This window comes from Leucopleurus acutus, assembly GCF_964270905.1.
Source record: "Leucopleurus acutus genome assembly, chromosome: 8".
In the NCBI taxonomy this organism is placed as follows: domain Eukaryota; kingdom Metazoa; phylum Chordata; class Mammalia; order Artiodactyla; family Delphinidae; genus Leucopleurus; species Leucopleurus acutus.
Genome location: NC_139151.1, coordinates 62101785 through 62127968, shown reverse-complemented (window position 1 = coordinate 62127968; position 26184 = coordinate 62101785). Strand labels below are relative to the sequence as shown.

The window sequence follows — 26184 nt, the reverse complement described above, 5'->3', positions numbered from 1 at the left end:
CTGATATCACCTGGTTCACGGATGGGAGCAGTTTCCTGGAGGAAGGTAAGCGTCGAACTGGGGCAGCCGTGGTAGACGGAAAACAAGTCATATGGGCAGCGGCGCTACCACAAGGGACCTCAGCCCAACGAGCTGAATTAATTGCCCTGACGAGGGCATTAGAGATGGCAGAGAATAAAAAAGTAAACATCTACACAGACAGTAGATATGCGTTTGCTACCGCTCATATCCACGGTGCCATTTACCAACAGAGAGGGCTACTAACTTCAGGTGGCAAAGAAATTAAAAACAAAGACGAAATCATGGCTTTGTTGACTGCACTCATGCTTCCTACTAAAGTCAGTATCATCCACTGCCCTGGACATCAAAAAGGAAATACCCCAATAATTAGGGGAAATAATATGGCTGACCAAGTGGCCCGAGAAATAGCATCGGGAGAAGTCATTCTAGGACTGTCAGATAAAGTTCCTGAAAAACCAGGCCGCAACGAAGAAATCATCCCAGCCACAACAAAAGGAACTTTGTCCCCTCAGCAAGCAGAATCCATGTTACAACAGATGCACAGATGGACACATTTGGGGACTAAAAAGATGGTAGCCTTGTTACAAAAAGCCGGGTACGAAACCCCTGGAATGACAAAATTAGCTGAACAAATTGTGCAGGAATGCGTCCCATGTCAACAGGTAAATGCTCACAAAGGGAAACTTGAAACTGGAAAGAGACTCAGGGGGGACCGCCCAGGAACTTACTGGGAGGTGGACTTTACCGAAGTGCGTCCTGGAAGGTACGGTAATAAATACCTTTTAGTTTTTGTAGACACTTTTTCAGGATGGATAGAGGCTTTCCCAACAAAGAAAGAAACAGCTGCTGTAGTAGCCAAGAAGATTTTAGAAGAAATTTTTCCTCGATTTGGAGCACCAAAGGTAATAGGGTCTGATAATGGTCCAGCCTTCGTCGCCCAGGTAAGTCAGGATGTGGCCAGATATTTGGGGACTGATTGGAAATTACATTGTGCATATAGACCCCAGAGTTCAGGTCAGGTAGAAAGAATGAATAGAACTCTAAAAGAGACCCTAACCAAATTGTCCTTGGAGACTGGCGGTACAGATTGGACGGTGCTCCTTCCTTTAGCCCTGTTCCGGGTTAGGAATACACCTTCCCGGTACCATCTTACTCCTTTTGAGGTGCTATACGGGGCCCCACCTCCCCTTCTCACCTTAGGAGAAGAAATAAAACCAGACTGTCAAAATAACACTGACTTGTATGCTAGGCTATTGGGACTCCAACTGGTCCAAAAGGAGATATGGTCCCAACTCGCCGAGGCCTACCAACCGGGAACACCGGGAACACCGGGAGAAACTCATCCTTTCCAAGTCGGAGACTCCGTATACGTCCGTCGGCATCGAACCCAGACGTTGGAACCTCGATGGAAAGGACCATACACCGTCCTCCTAACCACCCCAACGGCCATAAAAGTGGACGGCATCGCTGCCTGGATCCATGCTTCACACGTGAAAGCTGCACCAGCGGCGGCATCATCAGGATGGCAGGCCCAAAGAACCAACAACCCGCTCAAACTCAAGCTTCTACGAACCTAAGACTTATAATTTTGGTTTTACTGCCTTTACTGACTGTAAGTGATTTTAGCCCTCACCTGCCCCAACGTCTAACTTGGCAGGTAATTTCTCAAACTGGAGATATAACCTGGTCCATTAGCCATACTGCCCCTCCCTGGACCTGGTGGCCAGACCTTTTTCCTGATGTCTGTAAACTGGCCATAGGAGCTCCCTATTGGGATCTAGAGAGTTATGATCAGCATAATGCTCCGTCCCAACTTCTAACTAAAGCTGATTACTCTGGGGAGGGTTGTAAAAACCAGGTCCGAAGAAGTTGGCTCAGAACCCTCTCCTTCTATGTATGCCCCGGGTTCCATCGCCCCCGATCCCTGAATTATAAATGTGGGGGAACTGAAAATTTATATTGCCAAAACTGGGGATGTGAAACCACAGGAGATACTTATTGGAGACCCACCTCAACTTGGGATTTTATTACAGTAACAGCCAACTACACTCATACTTCTTATAGGGGTCCCCGACCCGTCGCCCCCGAATGTTCAGGATGGTGCCACCCCCTCAAAATTTCCTTTAGTAATCCTGGAAAAAGAGATAAAAAATGGGTAAATGGCCACTCATGGGGCATTAGATTTTACAAGAATGGATATGATTTGGGAATATTAATGACCCTTAAGCTAAAGATTGAGACTCCTGCTCCTACATCAATAGGCCCAAATCCCGTACTTGGCCCCCCTTTGCTTCCCCCGGCCCCTTCAACTACGTCAACAAAGAATGAGACTAATGAAACCTCTGGATCCAAAGAACCCACAGTTAAGCCTGGGACTCCTCAGGATAGGATGCTTTCTTTGGTGCAGGCAGCCTTTACAGTCCTTAATGCTACAAACCCGGAGGCTACAAAATCATGTTGGCTCTGTTATGCTGCCCCTCCCCCTTATTATGATGCTATAGGATATAGTTCTAATTATACTAATGTCAGCTCCCCGGACCATTGTCGATGGAAACAGAAAGGGAACAGTAAATTAACTCTGTCTTCGGTTTCTGGAAATGGTACTTGTATAGGAACACCTCCCCAGTCCCATCGACACCTTTGTCATGATTTCAGCCTCCCTTCAGGCTCGGGATATCTTGTACCTCCCCAAGATGGATGGTGGGCATGTAACACGGGGCTAACCCCTTGTGTCTCTCTAGAGGTTCTCAACAATTCAGCTGATTTTTGTGTGCTAGTGCAATTAGTTCCTAGACTTATCTATCATTCAGATTCGTCCTTCTTAGATGAATACGAGGGAAAAACAAGAAGGAAGAGAGAACCTGTAACCCTCACATTGGCTGTCCTTCTAGGACTAGGAATATCTGCCGGGATAGGAACAGGAACCACAGCCCTCATACAACAACCCCAGTATTATGCAAGTTTAAGACAGGCTGTAGACATCGACCTTCGAGCATTAGAAAGTTCCATAACTCAACTAAAGGAATCACTCACCTCACTTTCAGAAATGGTGTTGCAGAATAGAAGAGGCCTAGATTTGCTGTTTCTTAAAGAAGGGGGATTATGCGCCGCTCTAAAAGAAGAATGTTGCTTTTATATTGATCATTCAGGAACCATTACCAAAACCATGGATAAACTAAGGGAACGCTTAGATAAAAGGCAAAGGGAGAGAGAAAACGAAAAAGGATGGTTTCAATCATGGTTTGATAAGTCCCCCTGGTTTACCACCTTAATCTCTACTCTGTTGGGACCTCTTATTGTTTTATTGATGATTTTAACTTTTGGACCATGTGTTCTAAATCGCTTGATAGCATTTATTAGAGAACGTATCAGTACTGTACAAGTTCTAATGTTAAGACAACAGTACCAAAATTTACGAACAGAAGGTTGAGATTCCATGATTGGAATCAATAGTCACAAGAAAAAGGGGGGAAATGTGGGACTCGAGGGACATTGTTCCAGCTAATGATTAAGAACTCTCCAGACAATAGGGGCTTCTTAGACAATGGGTGAATTTCCAGGATGTCCGGCCCCCTTCCGAGAAGGAGGGAGATAACAAAATGTGAAAAAGGTGTCTGTCAAAGACCAATCAGGCAGCTGGGGAGAAGGAGGGAGATAACAAAATGTAAAAAAGGTGTCTGTCAAAGACCAATCAGGCAGCTGGGGACAAGTTCCCTCTCTGGTCCGAGCCTAAGCCGGGACCAATCAGCAGGAGAACACAACCAAATCTATAATTTACATACGGGGAAGTGGGAACCTATAAAACTGACATATTCGCGCCCAAAAGGGTTCCTTCTTCGACCTCCTGCGTGAGGACCAAGGAACCCCGGTGCACCGGCCTTCAATAAACCTCTTGCGTTTTGCATCGACTTCCGACTCTTGTTGTTTCCTGGGCGAGTCGAAACTCCTAGGAGACCGCGCAGGTCTAACAGTATCTACATTTAAAATGACCTACTGCAGCATCTCTCTTATTCTCTTTATATCACTTACCATGTTCTGTAATTATGTTATCTGTTTTACTTACTAGTGTATTGTCCTTCTCCCCCATTAGACTATAAGCTCCACAAAAGCAGGGCCTTTGTCTTCCTGTTTACTGTTGTACTCTACTGCCTTACTGAGAGCTCTGTGGTTCAATAAATATCTATTGAATTAATAAGGAAAATAGGTTCATTCAAGCAGATGTTTTTCTAGGGTTTAAATGGTGCTGCACATCCAGAGTTCTGATCACAGATCTGTCTTAAGTAATAATAATTTGTAAAGCACCTTAAAGCTTTTATGATACTTTCAAATGCATTATTTCATTTAAAGATGTGGCACACTATTGTTACCAAGGAAACATAGGGCAGGAGTGGGGTTGGGGAGAGCCAAGTCCTGGGAAATCAGTCCTTTCAGCAGTCATGTCATCAGTGGTTGCTCCCAGAGGCTTTGCCTGGCCCACAGCATGGCCAGGGTCAGACTTTGGGGCAAGCTATTGAAATGAGCAGGACCCTGTGGGGCTCCTGGGCACGGAAGTCTTTCTGTGTCCCCCGTTTCTTGTTTGTAGGGAATAGACTCCAGCCTCCATGACCTTCCCTGAGTTCCAAAGGCCAGATTCGAACAGCTGCTAATCAGGGAAGGGAGGGGACTCAGAGACAAGGGAGAAGCAGTTAAGAAACAATAGTGCAGCCTCGGGGCAGGGTCCTGGTTCCACCTCAAGGGATACACATAACAGTATCTTTGAGCTCTTCTGCAGAACTAAAACCCCCAACAAATGGAAGATGTTACATTCTTCATTCAAGAGAAGGTCACAGTTTGATAACCTTGAGAAGCTCATTAGGAGACCACCTGAGGCCAGATTAAAGGAATGCAGGCCCTGCACACACCCTGATCCTTGTCAGCAACCCCACCCTTGAACCACTGCTATAAAACTCCTCGCGTTAAGACACACAGTTTTTCAGGGCATGAGTCCACCGTGTCCCCTTCGCCTGGCAAAGCAATAAACCTATTCTTTTCTACTTCACCCAGAACTCTGTCCCCAAGATTTGATTCGGCACCGGTGTACAGCGGCCGAGTTTTTGACATCATTATGGAAATCTCTCGGCCATCATTTGCCACCATGTTACCCTACTGACCCGCTTTGCCAGACTGGGGGATTGCTTCCCGGTGGCCTCTGGGTCAACTTCATTCTGGTTGGCCTGGGTTATAGAAGCCAAACCCCTAGGAAAGGCAGAGGAGCCTGGGCCAGCTGGGAACCTTAGAATAAGTTTCAAATATCTCAGCATGGCACTCAAGGTCCCTCATCTGCATTTCAGGAGCAGCTCACAGAAGGATCCCCCTCCACGCTGAGCTTTGGGGGCTATGGGCTGTGGTGCAGAAAAGAGAAGAGTGGACTGCCCTGCTTACCGAGATCCATCTCTGCTAGGGCTCGGTATGCCTTTTCTCAGTCTCACCAGCCGAATCTGTCTCATGTGAACGCTCTGCTCTTCCCACGTACTCTGGTGATCACAGAGGATGAATGAACAAGGATTTAAGCTTGTATGTGATCACAGATACATTTAATGGGAAAGAGTGGGGGTCCCAAGGGCCACAAGAGAAGCTCAGAAGCTGTTCCCTATTGAGGAACAAGCCCAAAATCTCAAGAAATGAATAAATACCTCCAAATACATATAATATGCTTGGTACTGTGATAGGTACTTATTTGCATTAATTTATCTACGTCTTATAATAAGCCTAAGTGGTAGATATTTTAATCTCCATTTTCCAAGTTTAAAAAAAAAATAAAGTTTGGATAAGTTACCTGGATAGATCATCTAGCTAAGAGGGCCTCTGAGCTCATCTGAGCTGGAAGGCAGGGCCATCCAGGACACCCCCAGCCAGCCCCAGGAACATGGTGGATGGGTGTGTGCACATGGTGGGAAGGGGTGAGCCTGGGTGTGCCTAGAGAGGGAGAGATGAGGATAATGGACTCCCTGGGGCCTGTTCACAGGGTGCTAAGATATCTGTCCTGACTGGGAAGCTCTCAGGCTGCCCATCCTCCTGGGAAGAAAGTTAGCAGGCTTGCAGCCCAGCTACGAGAAACTATGGCTAAGAACAAGGCATTCAATGTCTCATCAGTGAGAAAATGTTCATTTAAAATACAGGAGAAATTAATACAAACATTATTCTTTCTCCTTCTACTCCTCTTTTCTAATGCAGAAGCCTTGAAGAAATAGCAAAACAAGAGTGTTAGATGGTTTTGATCAGGGAAACACAGTCCGGGGGGGAACACAGAATTTCCAACCCCGTGAGGTCCCTTTGGCTTCTCCTATCCCTTTGTAGCCAGAACCTGGGACTGGGAGTCAGAGACCTGAGTGGTCCGAGCTCCATCTCTGCCTCCCTCTGTGACTCCCTGAAAGTTCCTTGTCAATCAACCCTTAGCTTTTCCAGCTGCAGGGGTTCAGCCTGGATGTCGTATAGTTTATTCAGGTGGATATTCTGTAATTTTTATAAATTCCTCCTCTTTCGGAATTTGGGGAAAATATACTCACAGTGTCTGAGTATAAGGGTAAGTTGAAACTCCCTGCTGTGCTTCTCTTGAGAGGAGATAATTAGTAGGAGTAAAAGGTTGAGGAAGGATAGGAAACAAATTGAAAACTTTTGAGTCCAGCCAAGATGCAAATTATTTAACAGAGACACTGACATTGTGCAAACCAGAGAATGAAAATCTGTGGTTTAGCCCTTAGGCAGACTTGCAGACAAGCAATTAGGATAGAATTTGGCCCAAGGCCTCAGAGTGAATTCATATATAAATATCATTTATTTGAATCTTTTAAATATTTTCCCCCTTATTTAATAGGATTACTCTCCAGACTTGCTGAGACTCGTCCCTCCATAGGGGAATGACTCAATCAGAGTTATGTTTTAAAAACAGTGGTCTGCATATTAGTAGAGAATGAACGGGGAGGTAGAGGTGGGGGAGAGGGGATAGAGGGAGACAGGTGGAGAGTCTGTAAGTGCAATCCAGACGAGAAAAATCTAAATGGTGATGGGAATGAAAAAATGGGCATAGACTCAAAAAACAGAAAAAGAGAGATCAGGTAACTGATTCAGTTGTGGGAGTGGAGTGATAAACCAGACTCAAGGTTTTGAGACAGAAGGGAAGGGGGGAGGGCACAACCTTTAAAAGTATGACACTGAGGATACAACAAAAACTGGTTAGACCCAACTAGGCCCAAGATGGCAGAAGATTCAACGTCCAGTAGGCCTTGAGCCCCATTATACGCTCATTGTACTACATTAGCATATGTTAAATGACACCCACAGGCACCATGACAGTTCTGAGGCCGACCATAAAAGACCAAAAGGTGGGTGATGGCCCAATTCCTGGAAATCTCCAACCATTCCCCAAAATAATTGGAAAAATCCCCCCATTCATTAGCCTATGAAATTACCCAGCCTGTAAAAACTAACCACCCCATATTTCGGGGCTGCACTCACCTTCCGAGACAGACCACATTCTGTCTATGGAATGTGTATTTCTCAATACACCTGCTTTCACTTTACTATGGCTCACTCTTGAATTCTTCCCTGTGAGGGAAGAAGGTTCCTTCCCAAGGAACCTCACTTGGCGGCCTGTCCCATGGACTTGCCCAAGACCTCAGACGTGACCATCCTCTCACGCCCCATTTTCCTACAACAGTTGGGGGTGATAGAATGCATGAGACAGCAACAGGGAAGGAAGGTCAGATTTAACTGGGAAGAAAAGTGATGAATTCACTGAAAAGAAGAGAATTTCTGTAAAGCCATGCATATTTTGACTGCTTCTTGAAATTCTCTGTTATAAATCTTGATTTCTTCAACCATCTGAATTGTATTCATGTTAATAAACATTTGTCAATACCTCTGAAGTGACAGGTACATGGGGATGTCAAAGATGACAGCTCTCAGACGAGTAGTCAATTATGAAGCTTCAAGCTATTACAATAAAATTGTCAATGTGGACTTAAGTGTTCTGGAAACTAGGGGCATTTATGCTTTTTGCCCACAGGATATATTTCTTTTTTTTATTTAATAAATTTATTTATTTTATTTATTTATTTTTGGCTGTGTTGGGTCTTTGTTGCTGCGTGCGGGCTTTCTCTAGTTGCGGCGAGCAGGGTCTACTCTTCATTGCAGTGCACAGGCTTCTCATTGCGGCGTCTTCTCTCGTTGTGGAGCACAGGCTCTAGGGGCACGGGCTTCGGTAGTTGCGGCACACGGGCTCAGCAGTTGTGGCTCACAGGCTCTAGAGCACAGGCTCAGTAGTTGTGGCGCATGGGCTTAGTTGCTCCGCAGCATGTGGGATCTTCCCGGACCAGGGCTCGAACCTGTGTCCCCTGCATTGGCAGGCGGATTCTCAACCACTGCGCCACCAGGGAAGCCCCTCACAGGATATATTTCTGATATGTCAGCATGGTACCCAAGGTCCTTCATCTGACCTCTTTTGTCATTTGCCCACCACAATGGACTAGTTACTAGTCACTGAACTTGCCATGCTCTCACAAGTTTTAAACTTTGCCCCTACTTTTCCTTAGCTCATCTTCACCAACTTAGGATACATCTCTTGTCCTTCAAAACAGAAGTCTCTGACTCTTGCACAGCAGCTAGTTGCTCCTTGTGTACCTGAAGCATTCTGTGCAGCCCTCTTCTGGGGCAGTTTTCGGGCTGAATTGGAATCGCCCATTCACTTTGCTTCCTTGCAAGCATTTAAGACAGAAGCTGCGCCTTGTCTTTTTATCCACAGTGCCTGAGACACAGTACACATCTCCCTCACTATTCAAACGCTTACTGTTCAAACTCAGGAATCCATTAGATTCAGATAATGCAGTATTAGTCAGTTGCTACCCCAACTCACGCTAGGCCAACTTGGAAATCAAATAACAAGAAGTATGTGTGGACATTAGCAGGTGCCATTTCACTGTCCGAATGCCTGGGGGGTTGGATAGCAGGAAGGCAGGAAGACCAGCTTATATGAAGTGGTACTCAGTGAGCCATGGGAGAATTTGGCTTTGCAGACGGGCTGAGAACCCAGGGTGAGTGCTTAAACAGGGCCTGGCATACAATACGCGCTCCACATGTTTTGGTGAGCCGCACAGAACTCTTTAGTGAATCCACCTCAAAGGTCTTTCTAGGTTCCCAACACTAAAAGTATTTCATGGCACCCAGTACAGAGCCCGGCCAGCTTCCCTTTATTAGTGATTAGCAGCAGAGCGTGAGAAAGAAAACATGGCTGTTGACTTGCATGGCTGGGTGCTGCTCAACAGCATGGAGCGCGTGGAAGCTGGGAAGACCTGTGAGTAGGCGCGAGCCCACTGCTTCCACTGGAATTACCTATAGTTGGAGTTCATAGCCAGGATGCGTCCTTTCAGAAGAGGACAGCTTTCCATAACCTCATCTTACTTGTTTTTCTTCCACAGTATTTATCTTCTTTCTGACATATTATAAATTTCCTTGCTAACGTATTAACTGTTTGACTCCCCTCAATAGAATGTAAGCCCTATGACGGCAGGGCTTTATCCAATGTGTTACATTCACTGCTGGACATCCTGTCCTAGAATAGCCTCCGGCACATATTACTATTTCTCTATTTTAATTATGACGATGCTAAGAGATATACGTTAACAAAAACTCTTTGGGGTCCTGAATAATTTTTTAAAAGTAAAGGGTTCCTGAGATAAAAGTTTGAGAGCTGTGGTCCTAGAGGATCCCGGCTGGTAAATACTCATGTAAAGTGAAGTACGGAACTGGGCAGTCCTCCAGGGAACTTCTGATCAAACAGCCTCTGTTTTGCATTATTTATCTAACTGTTGCAACATCTTAAGCATTCCAGGTTTATAATTATGAACTTCTTGCTTTTATTTGACTTTTATTTAAAGACTAAGCTGGGTTTTGTTTTTTGCATATTGGGTTAATTTTTTCCTGTACTATTCTTACCCAAACTAAAAAGGATGGAGATGTTCTCAATGTCTAGGTGTGGTATTACCATTCTCCCATGTGCCTGGTTAGAAAACAGAATCATTTTGCGTGTCGCCATGGATTCTTCCCGTGCAATCAATCCCACCGTTCTCTCTATCCTTTCTCAACGTGTGTGGGTATAGCAGCTGCTCACCTCTTCCTGAACTCTGCAGCAGCCCTCTCACTGGTTCTTTGGTCTCCCCTCAAAACCATCAATCACACTAATGCCCCACTAATCCACTGCTTTCCTATAGAGATTTGCATATTTAAAATCCCATCTTTTTCTTTTTTTTTTTTCTTTGCCACACCACACGGCATGTGGGATCTCGGTTCCCTGAACAGGGATCAAGCCCACGCCCCCTGCATTGGAAGGCAGAGTCTTAACCACTGGACCGCCAGGAAAGTCCCTAAAAACACATCTTGAGTGCTGCCTCTTTCCAGAAGCAGCAACACCAAAAGCCTCAGATGGATGCTACTAGAGGTTCTAGGGAAGGATGGGCTCCAGAGCCAGACTTGAACTTGCTTTGGCCAAAAGAACGTGGTGAAAGTGACCAGACCTTGGTGTGCTTGTGTCCTCTCCCTCAGACATCTGCCTCCACCACAAGAACAAGCCCAGGTTTGCCTCCTGCAAGATCAGATGCCACGTGGAGAAGAATAAAGCCATTGCGACTGAGGCCATCCTCCACCAGCCATCTCCTGGGCAACGTGTCACTAACTGTAGATGCACTAGGGAGCCCTGCCGAGAATAGCTAAGCCTGGTCCAGGCCAACAGAACTCCCAGCTGCCCTGTGGACTCCTGAGAAACAGTCAATGATTGTTTGAACCCACTAACTTTCAAAGTGGCTTGTCATGCAGCATTCTTGTGGCAGACACCTCGTGTGGGGTCCGGGTAAGGGAACCATGAGCAGATAGGGAGACTGAGATGAATCTAGTGTGTCTAGCGGGTGGTGCTTACTCTTCAGCGTAGCAGGAAAGTGGGAGGAAGATCGGGCTACATGAAACTCTGAGACACAGTTTCATCATCTGAAAAGAAGTCATAATACTATCTACCTAGCAGAGTTGTCATGGGCATTGGATACCATATCAGATACAAGAGGCGTAATGGAATTCCTGGCAAACAGTTGCTTCCACTTTCCAAGAAACTACTCCTCAAGGTCAGAAAATACTGATCCCTACTCTGTTCCAGGCACTGTGTTAGACTTGGGGAACACAGCATGAATAGTGCAGAGATGCATGGAGTATATTTTATGTTTTCAGAATAGCAGATTCAACACAGCATAGAGCATCAGGTGAATGGGAACTGGCAGTAGTGGCACAAGACTAAGTTGAGAAATGCTAAAAGTTGCTGTGTTCAAAACTTACAGTTACCAAAGGGGAAAGGGGGGGAGGAATAAATTTGGAATTTGGGATTAACAGGTACACACGACTATATATAAAATAGATAAACAACAAGGACCTACTGTATAGCACAGGGAACTATATTCAATATCTCATAATAACCTATAATGGAAAAGAATCTGAAAAAGTATATATATATATATGTATATTTTCAGATATATATCTGAATCACTTTGCTGTACACCTGAAACACTGTAAATCAACTATACTTCAATAAAAAAAATAAAGAACTTAAAGAAAACTTAAAAAAATTGTTCATATAGCTTGTTATCTACTTTTACAATAACAGTAAATACAATAGATATAGTATGTACAATATTCATGGTTTTTATTTAATCAGCAGGTATTACTTTCAGAGAGAATAACAAAACAAATTATTTGAAGAAAGCTAGGTTGGGGTCAGTTGTAAAGGGCTTTCTGTATGTTATTTTATGGGGTTTGCTTTACCCTGTAGGTTGTGGCTGCCATCCAAGATGATAAGCACTGATGCAGTAATTTTATCAAGATAACCCTGGTGGCAATACAGGATGAAACCCTGGAAAAGGAAGATCGGTTAGGAGTCTTCTGCAGTCATGGAGACTGGAGATGATGAGCGAGCAGTGTAGATGGAAAGAATAAACTTGAGAGACATTCAGAAGGAAGAATCTATTGAGCAACTTATCAGATGAGGGCGAAAGGGACGCTCCTGAGATTTCTAGCACAGGAGAGTGTGTGTGGGACTCTTCTGTTAACTGAGAGAATAGTGGGGGAAAGCAGAGGAAGTTCATTATTTAAAAATAAATGAAGAAAAGGCAGGGAATTAAAAACCAAGGGTTGGAGAGAGGCGGGGAACTGACGCTTCTTGGACAGGATTTGAAAGAATGATTTAAAGCAATCTGTTTGTGAGTAGGAATCATCATCAAATAACAACTAAGAGGCCTCACATGGTCTTCATGCATGTCCCACAATAATAATGCCTCTGGGCGCAGGTATTTAGTCTCAGAGCCGAGGGCTGCTACCTGAGGGCCTCTGTGACAGCCCTGCAGATGGCCGGCCTGGCCCAGGCTCTCCCTGCTGTGAGCACTCAAACTCCCCCACTGCCAGCCCATTCTGAACACTGGAGCCAGACGATCTTCCTCAAAACCTCCGTCCGAGTCCGGACACTCCCCTGCATACCACTATTACGCAAAACAGCACGATGGGAAAGGTTAGTATATGTAGGAATTGGCCTGCCTTGGTTTGAACCCTCCTCTGGCGTCAGTTAGCAGTGAGACCTTGGACAGATGACTTATTCACTCAGTGCCCTGATTTCCACATCTATAAAATGGGGGTTAATTATAATACCCGTCACATAGGTTTGTTGTGAGAATTAGCTGATATAATCCAACAAGACATAGAAAATACTTAAAGGTTACCCGGTACATAATAAGCGCTCAATAACTATTAGCTACGGGTATTCATATTACTTTCATTCCCCACAGCTAGAAAGCGAAGAGGCGCAGCACAAAGGAGCTTAGGTCTTGTCTGGTTCTTGCATCTCCTCTCCACTTCTCCCTACACCTGAGGTCTACTGAACCCTAAGCCCGATTAGGCCTTTGTACATCCGCATGCTGGTCATTTGCTTGAAGTGCCCTTTACTCTGTTCTCCATGTAATGAGTTCTTTTCCAACATTAAAACTTGGCTTGAGGGTCACATTCCAGATTCCACGGTCTCCCCCATCCCCATCTCCATGGCAACCTTGACCTTACTTAATTACTGAATGCCTGCCCCTGTGCTTCTGTGACACCCTCCATCAGAACAGGCATCACACTACCTGTTATTCTGTGTTTGTTTGGAGGTTTCCCCACTTGGCTCTAAGCTTTTTGAGGACAAGAATGTTATCCTATTCAATGTTCCAGCTCTAATGCCTGGCACAGTGCCAACATATATATGGAATTCAGCTAGAGATCTGTTGAATGAATGAACAAATGAATGAGTCAGAGAGAGAATGAATGGGGAGGTTCACTACACCTGGAGCCAAAGCCATCAGCTAAAACAACTTTGGGATCTTCTATTAATACCTGTAGTGATGGTCCTGGAGGTATCCTCATAGACCACGGGCCTTCTGGCCGGATACACAGAAGAGTACTATGTCCGTTGGCCTTTCTGAACCCAGCACAGTGACCTATGGCACTGTCCCAGAGGCAGCATAGGATAAGCTGTACATATACCTTTGGCACTGCTGCTCTGCGAATGCAGTAACTTCTCTGTGTGTGTATGTGTGTGCGCACACAAGTACTCTCATACCCTCCTGCGCTTACACCTGTGTGTACCCTCAATGCCCTCCTTTGTGGGAGATACCTCTGTTGCAATTTAGAGTTATACATCTCTTAATGTTTTGTTCCACTCATCACAAACTAATGGACCTTGAGAGTTGGCTCATAAATATGTTTTATTTGGCTTCTAGTGGGTTTTACGCTAGTTTGGTTTTTTAATTTTAATTTAATTTAATTTAATTTAATTTAATTTAATTTAATTTTTGCGGTAGGCGGGCCTCTCACTGCCGTGGCCTCTCCCGTTGCGGAGCACAGGCTCCGGACGCGCAGGCTCAGCGGCCATGGCTCACGGGCCCAGCCGCTCCGCGGCATGTGGGATCCTCCCGGACCGGGGCACAAACCCGTGTCCCCTGCATCGGCAGGCAGACTCCCAACCACTGTGCCACCAGGGAAGCCCTGTTTTTATTTTTTATTTTGTTTGGTTTTTAATGGCTTTCAGTATGAGGCACACACATTTATACCTGAATGGACCCCAGAGGCATTTGAATTTGCAGCAATAGACTTTCTCCTCTAAAACATGATCTAACAAAGGATATGAGTTATTTACTTCAGCAGGGAGAGGGTTACTGGAGGTAATTTGCAATGCACCCTTGCAAATAAAGGAGCGGGACTAAAACAGGAAGTAAAATAATGCTATAATATCTTATTCTGACTGCCTTGAGAATTTTTCTTTACAAGCTATTTAAAAGTTAAGAAGAGGTTAACACTCTTCTGATCCACCCATGGATACAGCCTGTGGAATCTGCCAAAGACTGTTCGTTGGATAAATTCTCAATCTGGGTATCTGAGCCAGTGGTGCTTTGCCATAAGTTGCCAAGTGCAATGCAAAATTTCTTTTTACTTATAACAGTTATAGTACCGAAGACTTGGAATGAGTTTAAAATATAAGTTAGATTGTATTCAAATATCTTTCAGTCACTGCATTCTAAATTGTGTGCATGAGAGACAGAGAAAGAGAGAGAGAGAGAGAGAGAGAGAGAGAGAGAGAGAAAGGAGGAGAGAGAGTCTATATGTGTTAGAGTTAAGATTCTAAGAATTTTACCTTAGCCCAAACATCCCTGGAATTGCGGTCCTCACGTGAACATCATTTGTGGATCATCTCTCAATAAAGGCTGAAGACTTGAGAACAGCTCTATAGGAAATGGCTTAATTACAGAGCAACTCTACCGTATTTATTATCCCCAGTATCTGGCCCTTTGTAGTTGCCCAATAAATATTCCTAGAATAAACGAGAACCATTTAGACTGATGTTAGAATTTTCTGGAAATCTCCTAAGACACAATGTTGAATTTTCCAAGGAAGTTATGTTATCTTCTCTCTCTAGGTTTTCTGAAAACACTCTCTAAGATGGCATGTATGTATGAATGAAACACTTGATGTGACCTCTGGCGACCCTCCCTAGCCCATAATCCCATATTTGCCCACACGAGGATGCTGACTTGAGGCCTAAGGACTCTAGTGAAAGTTTCACAGCCAGCACAGTCCCAGCAACCAAGGTTAGAAGATAGGAAGATGGGAGCCTTGTGGGAAGAAGGTGGGTACAGGTAACAGCACTGGCTGGGATGGGCAGAATTCTAAGGTTCCCACCCCCATGGTCATGCCCTACATACTCCCCTCCCCTTGAGTGAGGGCTGCAGCCTCACTCAATATGACTGTGAATATGATTGCCCTCCTTGACTAGGTGACATCATGAGACAAAGCTAAAGAGATTTTGTAAGTATAATTAAGGTCCAAAATCAGTTGATTTCGAGTTAATCAAAAGGAAGATGACTATGGGTGGGCTTGACCTAAATCAGATACAAACTCTTAAAAGAGAGACTGAGCACATCCCAGAGAGAGGCGCTCTCCTCCTGGCCCCGAGGGAGCAGTAGCCACATCGCGAGCTGCCTGTGAAGAGGAGCGGCTTCTGGAAGCTGAGGCCTCCGCCCTACAACCACAGGAAGGTGAATTCCGCCAACATCAATGAACTTGAAAGAGGACCCTGAGCTCCAGGTGAGAGTGGAGCCCAGCCAACACCCTGATTGTACCCTCACGAGACTGTTGAACGAAGCATCCAGCTAAGCTGTGCCTGGACGCCTGAACCCAAAGAAACTCTAAGATAATACATGTATATTATTTTAAACTCTAGAGCTGCGGTGATTTGTTACACAGCATTAGAATAACTAATACAGGCATAGTTACTAAGATACATGGCCGGAACCATGGGGGATGGGCACAGTATGTAAAATACAAAGCAGTGCGTGGAAGGGGGATACACTGGCATTCCAAAGTCCATCCTTGGGCACAGAACTTCTGGAAATAATAGGTCGGAGGGCACTAATCACGCAGTTGTGATTGTTTGCAGGTCTGTCTTTCCCTAACCAAGCTCTGAGGGGTCTCTGCCATCACAGATGGTTCTGCCCTGACCCCGGCTCTCTGAGTACAGGAATGAAGACGTCAGTGTATTCACGGTCAGGCTGAGGAGTCAAACACACACAGATATGCGTGGTTGAGAGTTAGTGCTGCCTTGGAAGAGTGAGTGAGGTGCTCCAGGTGCATTAGGGGCCAATCTGCCTGGTGGGGCGGGGAGGGGAGAGCTGGGGAGGTGGGCAGAAGTGTTTACAGAGAATCCACAGAATTTTTGAGACATAAAAGGTGGGTAGAAAAATATATATACATATATATATATATATTTGTTCTGTTTTAATTGCTCCTGCATGTGGGTAAATTATGGGAGGAGATGGAGATCAGCTCAGGCCACTTTCTGAAGGGTCTTCCTCATATAAAAGGCTGAGATTTGAAGGGGTTTTTTGTGGCTGTTGATAATTGGTGCCAAACGGCGAACACATTCTACATCCACGTGTGTTGTGGGAAGGCCTACGAGACAGCACACGGCAGGAGGAGGCAAAACCAGAGGCCAGAGAAGCTGTAAGAAAGCCAGTGCAGGATGCAGACATGTTCCACGGCTTCCTCTGTCCCTGCTGTGAGCACAGGGCCCATCCAGGAGTCGAGGCAAAAAGTGCTTGTTGAATCATAAACTGACATCATCAAAAGAGGGCTCCCGGGATTCCCTGGTGGCGCAGTGGTTGAGAGTCCGCCTGCTGATGCAGGGGACACGGGTTCGTGCCCCGGTCCGGGAAGATCCCACATGCCGTGGAGTGGCTCGGCCCGTGAGCCATGGCCGCTGAGCCTGCGCGTCCGGAGCCTGTGCTCCGCAAAGGGAGAGGCCGCAGCAGTGAGACGCCCGCGTACCGCAAAAAACAAAAAGAAACAACAAAAAAGAGGGCTCCCGAGGCAACAGGCATGGAAGCAGCCATCTCTGAAAAGTCGAAAGAGTTTTCACTCACCATGGAGCTGGGAGAGGGAATATTTTAGGCCTCCAGGGTCTGAGAGATGAGGCAGAGGACAAGGGTTGAAATAGCAGAAAGTCCAGACTCAGGACCTCTGCTGAGCTCTAGCTGGAGTGGAAGTGGGCAACCTCAAGGCCTGAGGGGCTTAGAGTGTCTCAGAGATCCAAGCCAGCACCATCGTCCAGGCTTGGGGTCCTCCCTCAGCCCTGGGGAGAGCACATTCTAGCTCAGGCTACATTTATCACCCAATCCTCCCCATCAGCTTTTTAGGGAGCTGTTCCTTTTCCACTGGCTCATCCTTGCCCTTTTCCCCAGTCCCTCGTCCCATGCTTACCCCCAGCTGCTCCCTCTCAGAAGGAGGAGGTTCATCTCAAGACAGGGCCAGAAAGGACCACTCACTTGACCAACTTGACCAAGTGCTTCATAATATAGATAAGGGACCCTCTTCTCTGTCTTCTGACTCAGAGATAAGATTTTCTCTTTTCTGCCAAAACCTAATAACCCCTCTGTCTGTGCTAACAATCCCTCTATCCATTCATTCATTCGTCCCCTCAGTTATTCACCAACAAGTATTTACTGAACATAGACACTATTCTAGGCACTGGGATGCAGCATCGAACATGAAAGGCAGGATCCAGGCTCTCATGGAGCTGACACTCGAGAAGGGGAGGCAGAAAATGAGCTTTGGGCAAATAGATGAACTAGAAGATCTCAGAGTAATAAGCGCTCCGAAAAAACAACAAAAACAGTCAAGTAGTAAGTGCTCCACAACGCCTCTTGGGTTACCTTTCGCAGCGTGCTTCAGACCAACCAAAGACCCAGGAAGCATCGTGGACTCAACCCTCTCACTCATTTTTCACATTCAATTATCTGTCACAAAGCCACGTGTATTCCAATTCTCAGTGACTCTGAAATCCGTCTGTCCTTCTCCATCTCCCCGACACTTCATGCAGACACCATCACTTATTGACCAATTTTTTGCAGTATTTCCCTGATTAGTGTTCTCTCTCTAGTCTCGTCCTCTTCCTGCATGTCATGCCCCTGCTTAAAATTGTTCAATGGTTCTCAACAGTTTCTTCAGTCAAGTTCAACCCCCTTAGCCTAGCACGCAAGGTCTTTCATTATCTGGGTGCTACTGAACCCTTCAGCCTTGCTTCCCTGCACTCACCTGCCCCACGCAGCTTCCACTCAGCCATCACTGCAGATCTACATGTGGAAGTGTTACTTGCCTTTGACCTGCTGCACCCTCACTTAACGCGCCCTCTGCTCATCGTTCTCTAACTTCTTTGTTCAAAAGTCAGATCAAATGTCACCTCATTTTGGAAGACCCATGGAGTTTTTACAAGGATTACATTGAAAAGATATATGAGGGGCTTCTCTGGTGGCACAGTTGTTGGGAATCCACCTGCCAATGCAGGGGATATGGGTTCGATCCCTGCTCCGGGAAGGTCCCACATGTCGCCAAGCAAGTGGGCCCGTGCGCCACAACTACTGAGCCTGCGCTCTGGAGCCCGCGTGCCACGAATACTGGGGCCCACATGCCCAGAGCCCGTGCTCCGCAACGGGAGATGCCACTACAATGAGAAGCCCGCACTCCGCAACGAGGGGTGGCCCCCCACCCCACACCTGCCACTTGCCGCAATTAGAGAAAGCCTGCGCAGCAATGAGGACCCAATGCAGCCAAAGATAAATAAATTTTAAAAAAAAAGAAAGAAAGAGAAAAGATACGTGAAACCCTTAGCCCAATAACGGCATTCAGCTTATGTCTTATTTACCTGATGAAATTTCTTACATTTGGGGCAGGCATAATTAGCATATAAATAAAGTTTTCCTATTTGCAATGAAACCATGTCAGAATACAGCCTCTGAGGTGGGGGACTTGTCTCCCTCATTGTTTTAATGAAATGGAAATTTTCCTTCTCATTTATGTTTTTGTTGCTTGATACTTGCTATTATCATTTGAGCTTCTAACCATTATTCTTAATGGCCTGGAAGTGATTCTGATGGATCCCAAGATTGGAGACAAATACCTTGAACATATCATCATCCCAACAGAATACACAATAATAATTCACTGTAGTTCCTGGCCCTGAGGGTTGGCTGTTGCCTTGTCCAATTTCACGATGTTTCTGGGCACATTTGCAGCCTCTCCCTACTCCCAGGGCACTGGGAGAATCCACCAACCTGCCACTCTTCGTGGCAGGGGACCACACACCTCTATCAACCCAAGGTCTATCTCGAGATGCCCTACCTAGGCTGGCTTCTAACACCATAGCCCTGATCTTCTACGGGGGCTTTAGGAACTCTCTGGGAAAGGGAAAGCTGCTTTCTGAGAATGGATTTTCCTTTGGACACCTGTGCCCCGATAAGGTTTCTCTCCCAGCACATGCCCACAAGAGCACATGTCCAGTTCTTACTGGGTCAGACCCCCTACCTGTGTGGGAGCTGTCTCCGAGCGTGAAAGTCCCCAGAAGGGGTAATAAAAGACGCAGTTCTCTTACTTGCATTCAGCAGTGTCCGGATCCTTTTCTCCTCCTCAGCTCCTTGGGCTTGCTTTTCTGTCAGCATCTTGTCCTCTGACTCCGTGCATACCTCAGCCTCCCGCAGGTACTCCAGGTAGTCGATCTCCCGCTGGGCACGTTCGACTCTCAGGGCCAGGTTATGGACCGCACTCTTGTACTCACTTGTGTACGTCTGACATCGTCCCAGCATAACGGATATGTTTTTCGAGAACTCTCGGAAATCTTCAATGTATTCTCTCGTTGCTTGGGTACATTTCTGCAGTCCTTGCTTCAGTCAGAAAATAAATTCCCAAATTACTGCCAGTTATTTAACTTGCCCAAGTAATATCAACAGCTCTCGTTCACAGGAAAAAGACTTTTAAAATACAGATAGTCAAATGGGGGGGGAAATAAAAATCACCCACAGTTCCTTAATTCAAAGGACTATTGACACTTTAGTGTACAAATCTTTAAAAGTTTCCCCATGCATGTAGTCATACATATATAAACATTTTTAATGTGATTTCGCTACATGTATGTTTTATAACATATTTTTAGCTTGCTGATATATTGTGAACATATTTCAATACCAATTAATATATATCTATACCATAATTTTAATGACACAATTCCATTGAATTGACATCACATTATTTATTCCATTAGACTCTTTTTAATGGACACTTATGTAGTTTTCAACGTTCTGCCATTCAAACAAAATCTTTGTCTTTACATATTTGTGTATTTCTCTGGTTATTTTCTGAGGATACCTTTCCAGATGTGAGCTCCATCCCCAGCACCTGCACAGGGCCTGGCACACAGTCGTACTCAATAAATACTTGCTGAATGAAAGATAAGTAAATGAAGGATGGAAATGGGAGGGGTTGCTGGGTCAAACAGCATGTAGACTTAAAGACCATTTGGCGGTTCACCAAAATGCTCTCCACAAAAGTTGTAACAATATTAATATATACTCCAAACAGCAGGATATAAGACTGTTCATTGATGAATGAAAGAGAGAGAGAAAGGTGGGGGGAGAGAGAGTGTGTGAGAGGAAGGGAGGGAAGGAAGGAGGGAGAGAGAGACAGCAATAGAGAGGGAGAGAGAAACAGGAAGGGTGAGAGGGAAAGAGGGAGGAGAGAGAAATTGTCTACATCTTTCCTCCTTTTCCTTACCCCTCTGACACAAATCCCTCAGTGGCTTCACTTTGCTGCTCCGTGTCTGCCTTGGCCTGGTGGAGCACCTGGGGACTCAACTTCCCGCCCAGGTTACCACGGTCGGGGCGGGAAGACCTATATACATCATACCCCTATCTTCTTAAATCCACATTCATAGCTATGAAAGTATCAGTCTATACTCGATACCCTTGTCTGCAGACAGATTCGAGTATTGGGAAAGCTTGCAGGGATGTGACTGGCGCTGACCCCCAAGGCAGGTTGGTGGTAAATGAAGAGGGAGCACGGTTGAGAGTAATTCTGGCACATTTAAGGAGGTGAGACTGGGCAGGAGGTGTCTGAGGAGAGAGCAAATGAGGCAGCAGCAAGAGGCCACTGGCCTGGGAACATTTCATCCATGGCTTCCTGGCCTCAGTCCGCCGGACGTTAGGAAACGTGTGCAGCCTGCTCTGAGGAGCTGTTTTACCCTGACTGTAACCAAATAGTTTGAACTTGAAGAGTTTTCAGGAAAAAATAGAAAATTGGAGATAAGAGTGTCTTTGAGAGGAGATAAATAATTTATCAAAAGTTAACTTGTACAAAAGCAAGGCCTGAAGTGTGAAACAGCCAATGTCATGGCCAGGGTGTGTCAGAGGTTACTGCGGAGGGTTACATTTGGCCCTGGGAGTCTGTCCCTGCGGCAAAAATGTTGGGTTTTGCAAATTTTAATGAAGTGGCAGCTGCAACACTGGAGAAAAAGGCCCCAACGCTTTTCTCTCTATTTAACGTTGCTGAAATCTGCTCATTTCTAAAACCAAGTCCAGTTCAGCAAAAGAAGCTAAGAGCTTCTCAGGACACCAATATCATGACTTTTTGCAGTGACCTAATGGCTCACCATAAAAAGACATAAAGAAAACTAAAATCTGCGATCATCCTGATATAGTAAAACACGAAGAAAACGTGACCAAATGTTTAATTTTCCTATTTTAAAAACTGAGCAACTGAATAATATTTTAGACATTTACCACCATGCCAGGCAATGTTCTAAGTAGGAATTAATTTATTAAATCTTCAGAATAGCCGTAAGAGGTAAATTCTATTATCGTCCCCATTTTACAGATGAGGAAAACCTGCCAGAGCAGAGGATAGCGGAAAGCCCTGCTCAAGGTCTGGGAGAAACCACTAGACCATGAAAAATATTAAGTGTACATTTAGCAATCTATTTATCATTCACTATCTGGAAAAATGCATCACAGTAGGTAGCGAAGCGTGGGTAAGATAAAGTGACTTCCGGGAGGCAGGTTCCCCAGATCAGGGGCACAGATGCCACCTACCTCCAAGACTTGAAAGCGCTGATAGATGTAGTGCACCATGGCCGGGTCCTGGGCGAACTGCGGCAGGGGCAGAAAGGCCGTGAGGATCAGAACGCTGAAAGCAGAAGCTCGCCTAAGAGCCAGCATGGTCCTGCAAACCACCCAGGGTGGGAATCTCTTCTGCTGTTGCTTCTCGAAGAAGGCTCAAGGGTCCAGGGGGTGGTCTCCTGCTTTCTAGCCGCTGCTGAGAAAAATTCTCCAAAAACAGCCAGACAGCGAAGTCTGCTAGTTACTCCCTCAGATGCGTGATCTTGCTTAGCAAGCTGGTGATCAAGTCCAGCTGTTGGCAAGTCAGTCTCCGGAGGCCCTGCAGGCCGACTTGGGGTAGAGGTCTCCCTGGGTCCAGCATCTGTCGCTATCACCTTTGACACACACGGACCCTCTGCAGGCTAGTGGCTGTCCCCTCTTCCAGGCCTGGGTGAGTGTGCATAGGGGTGGGATGGGCGGCGGGGTGGGCCTCTCCCCTCTCCCCAGCTCTTTCCTTTTTACTTTTGTTTTCTTCCTCCCTAGAGAACTCTGCAGTCCAATCACAGGCCTGACCCAACACACACACCACCCCCAGCTTCTCAGAGTTGGACTCTCAGTTTAGTTTCTGGCCCAGATTCCCGGGATCCTTTTCCCCGGAAATCCCTTTGGGAGACCCCACCCCTCCTCCAGACTCTTTGCATTCCTGCAGTTCTTAAAGGCACAGCAAGGAAAAATGAAAGCTCTGATATACCCGGTCTCTGAGCAGCCTGGGCACTGGGCCCATTGCCTCTTGGGGAGAGAGGTCCAATGGGCCACAGGCCTAGCCACCCAGGGAGGCAGCTGAAAAATCTGAGATTCACGCTCAGAAGAGTTTCATTAAGAGCCAAACAATTACTGATACAGGGGCATTTCCGGAGCCAAACCATCAGGAAATGGAACTCCTTAGCGCGGAGGTCCTTGAGTTTTCTCAGTCTCCAGTAGCAGAATTCCCTTCACTTGCAGCTGCAGGCCAGCAATACATAGGACTCAACTCCTGCAGGCCCCAGTCCAGCTGAAGCTAAATCACATCCTTAGGACACAATTGTAAAATCTTCCAATTTTTTGCCTTTGCTGTCCAGGTCTACTTATCGCAACCTCTCCTTCCATGGTTGGGTCCAGGATACTCACGGTTCTTTCTCAATCACCTACCGAAGTGGAGAAGGTTGGGGCATCTACGAGAAGTGGAAAGATCTCTGACCAGGAGTCAGAAGACCTGGGTTTGTACTTGGTCCCTGCAAGAGACACTAAAAGAATTTTCCAGTGTGGCCCTTGCATGTCCTTGTCCCCATTAGCTGTTCCTCTCTACCTCTCTTCCAAGTGACGTCAGCCCCTAACTGTTCCTTCCCACCCTCTTGGTATCATCACAGACAATGGCTCCTCATCCTTAAGAACAATTCCTCCTATTTCCAAGAACTGTCTTTGATGACATTCAGCCCTCTGTATCTGCGGATGTGGAGGGCTAAGTGTACTAAGCCATTTTACACAAGGAAGGTGAGCATCGCAGGATTTTGGTATCTTCGGGATGCGGGGGTAGGGGATGGGGGATGGGGCAGTCCTGGACCGAATTCCCCGCGGATATCAAGGGGCAACGGTATTCCCCAATCTAGGTGAACTTCTGCTGATCCCTCCTCTTAAATTCTCATGAAAAATACTGCCCCGCTCAGCCTCCTTCCCTGAGTGAGAATGCTCTTTGGGAAACTTTTCATGCCTGGCATTTTGGAATAAAGTGTTATGCTAAAGGTGCTCTGGTTGATTTTCTTTTAAAATTTTATTTATTTGGCTGCATTGGGTCTTCACTTTGTTGCTGCGCGCGGGCTTTCTCTAGTTGCGGTGAGCGGGGGCTACTCTTCCTTGCAGTGCTCGGATTTCTCACTGCGGTGGCTTCTCTTGTTGCGGAGCACAGGCTCTAGTCCTGCAGGCTTCAGTAGTTGTGGCATGCGGGCTGAGCAGTTGTGGCGCACGGGCTTAGTTGCTCCGTGGCATGTGGGATCTTCCCAGACCAGGGATACGAACCCGCGTCCCCTCCATTGGCAGGTGATTTCTTAATCACTGCGCCGCCAGGGAAGTCCTGGTTGATTTTCCTGATGAACTCCTTAAGTCCTAACTTGGAGATGGTGAACTAAGATGGATAAGATCCAGTGGAAGTGAAACTCACAATTAACTTTTAGGAGGCAGTGTTTTCTTGGGGTAATCTTTTTCTTGGTTTTCTAATAGCAGGTTTACATTATTTTTACAATGAAATATACATTCAATACTAATGGCGTCTAAAGAATTACTGGAGACTCCGTGAGAACAAAGTGGGAGGCCTCATTGTAGCACATGTCCTTGGGCTGTTTCCAAGGCTGCTGTTGCCCCCATGTCTCTGGAAGGGCCCCCAAAGAGCTTGGCCTCAGAGCCCTTCAGTTCAGTCCTGGCAGGCGCTCCCTCTCTGCCCCACACGCTCTCTTCAGTTGCCCGGTTCACAGGCACAAGCCTGGTCTCCCCGCTCTAACGGCCCACACCTGGTCTTGGTTGGCAAGCTTTTACTCTTGTGACCCCAGAGGCAGCAAAGCCCACAGCTGGTTCCCCTAACCCATTAGGACTGATGAGCCACGGGGCAGGACTGGAACATGAGTGGAAACCCTCATGTTCTTGTGACCAGAAGTTTCAAAAAGGAAAGTTAAACTCCTTTCGGAGATAGTCACAGCTTTGACTCACATACAGTGGCCAATGGTGGCCATCTTTATTCAGAGCAGGCCTTACTCAATGGAAAGAAAAAGATGGCTTGGTGCCCCTTAGCCTGCTCTTGGGATAAAATCATCCGCTTGGTTCTTTTCCCTTCCTTACATTTAACCTCTGGCCTTGGCCACTGCTATAAGCTAGCTCATTAAGGAGGCTAGTGACCCAGCACAGTGACCCCTTTTCTCCTTTGCAAGTGCCTGATCCATCTGCTTTCCGGTCCAGGTATCCTGAGAGAGGAAACTTAAGCCCTTTGACAGCTACCACTATGTCCTCAATGTGGTTGGACCTAAGTCACTAGTCATTGAGCTGCAAGCCCAGCCCCGAGTTGGTGTTTTTCCCTAAAGGACCAGTCAGAACTGGACATGCGAATGTCCAGCCTAATCAGCCCACCGAGGCTGATCTCATCCAGTTTTCCAGGTCCTCTTGGAATTCACTATCTTCATTACTGGTGGTCCTTTTGCTGCTGTGCCTCCATGCTAACTGACCCCCTGATTTCTAGAGCCTTCTCTGCTCCCTGCACCCTCCACTTTACTGAGGGGTGCTGGCTAACTCCAGGAAAGTCTGTGAGGAGGAGACCTTGTCTTCTTAAGGAGGCAGAGGCCAAGTCAACAGAATTCCATCTGGGATACTAGAATTCATCATCTGGATCTGAACAGGACGTCTGTTTTTTTCTTCTCTTCTCTTTTTTCCCCAGATTCTTCCCTTTATCGTTTATTCACCACTCCTGCCCCCCCACCCCACCGCCAATAGCTCTTTGCCTTAATGTCATCCTCCAATCTTCCAACCTTTTACAACTAATTGCATTGTTTCCTGCTTGAGTGACTGGAGCGGCCTCTAATTCCCTGTCTCTTTAGATAAAACATTGGCTGCTTTTATGCCAAAAGGAAAGCCCTTTAAAATGTGACCTCAGCCAACCCCTTGTGGGGAGGAAAACATTTTTCTCTATCCTTCTAGGTTCTTCTGGCTGGTCTAAGAATTAAATCGACATGAGGCAGATTAACAAGAGAAAATCGAACAAAAATTTAAAAACACGTGTGCATTGGAGAGACCCAGGGAAACAGTAACTCGTCAGAATGGCTGAAGCCCTCACCTTAAATACCATCCTCAGCTAAAGACAAAAGAAGCTGTTGGGGTAGTGATTTGGGACTTCAAAGGGGAGGAAGGCAATTCACATGGAGATGGAAAAGCAAATGTCTGGTAAACAAATGTTTGCTGGTTCCTGTAGAGACAGAGGGACAGAGAGAAATTTTAACAGACTTTGCTAGGTTCCTTTCTGTCTGTCACAGCTGGTTCATACTTTGTTATCTATAGTGATGGCTCCCTTCCCAAAGGGAAGAGGTCCTCTATGTTCTTTTAGGCAGTTAGGGGGAAGGTCAAAGTTTCTTCCTGAGTCTTG

General features: G+C 46.1%; 2 protein-coding genes across 2 annotated transcripts in view; both read right to left on the bottom strand.

Moving 5' to 3' along the window:
* Positions 1–19644, bottom strand: part of PPFIBP2 (PPFIA binding protein 2) — a gene marked incomplete at its 3' end in the record, with an annotated part of 181769 nt that extends 162125 nt beyond the window's left edge. The window contains exon 1 of the mRNA XM_082844193.1: positions 19535–19644. The remainder of the gene's footprint in view (positions 1–19534) is intronic.
* Positions 1–22744, bottom strand: part of OLFML1 (olfactomedin like 1) — a 34581-nt gene extending 11837 nt beyond the window's left edge. Inside the window, exons 1-2 of the mRNA XM_082844201.1 lie at positions 22023–22744; positions 19535–19823 (exon numbers count right to left, since the gene is read on the bottom strand). Coding sequence (XP_082700327.1) covers positions 19535–19823; positions 22023–22148 — 415 coding nt within the window. The 5' untranslated portion in view covers positions 22149–22744. The remainder of the gene's footprint in view (positions 1–19534; positions 19824–22022) is intronic.
* Between the last annotated feature and the right edge of the window lie 3440 nt (positions 22745–26184).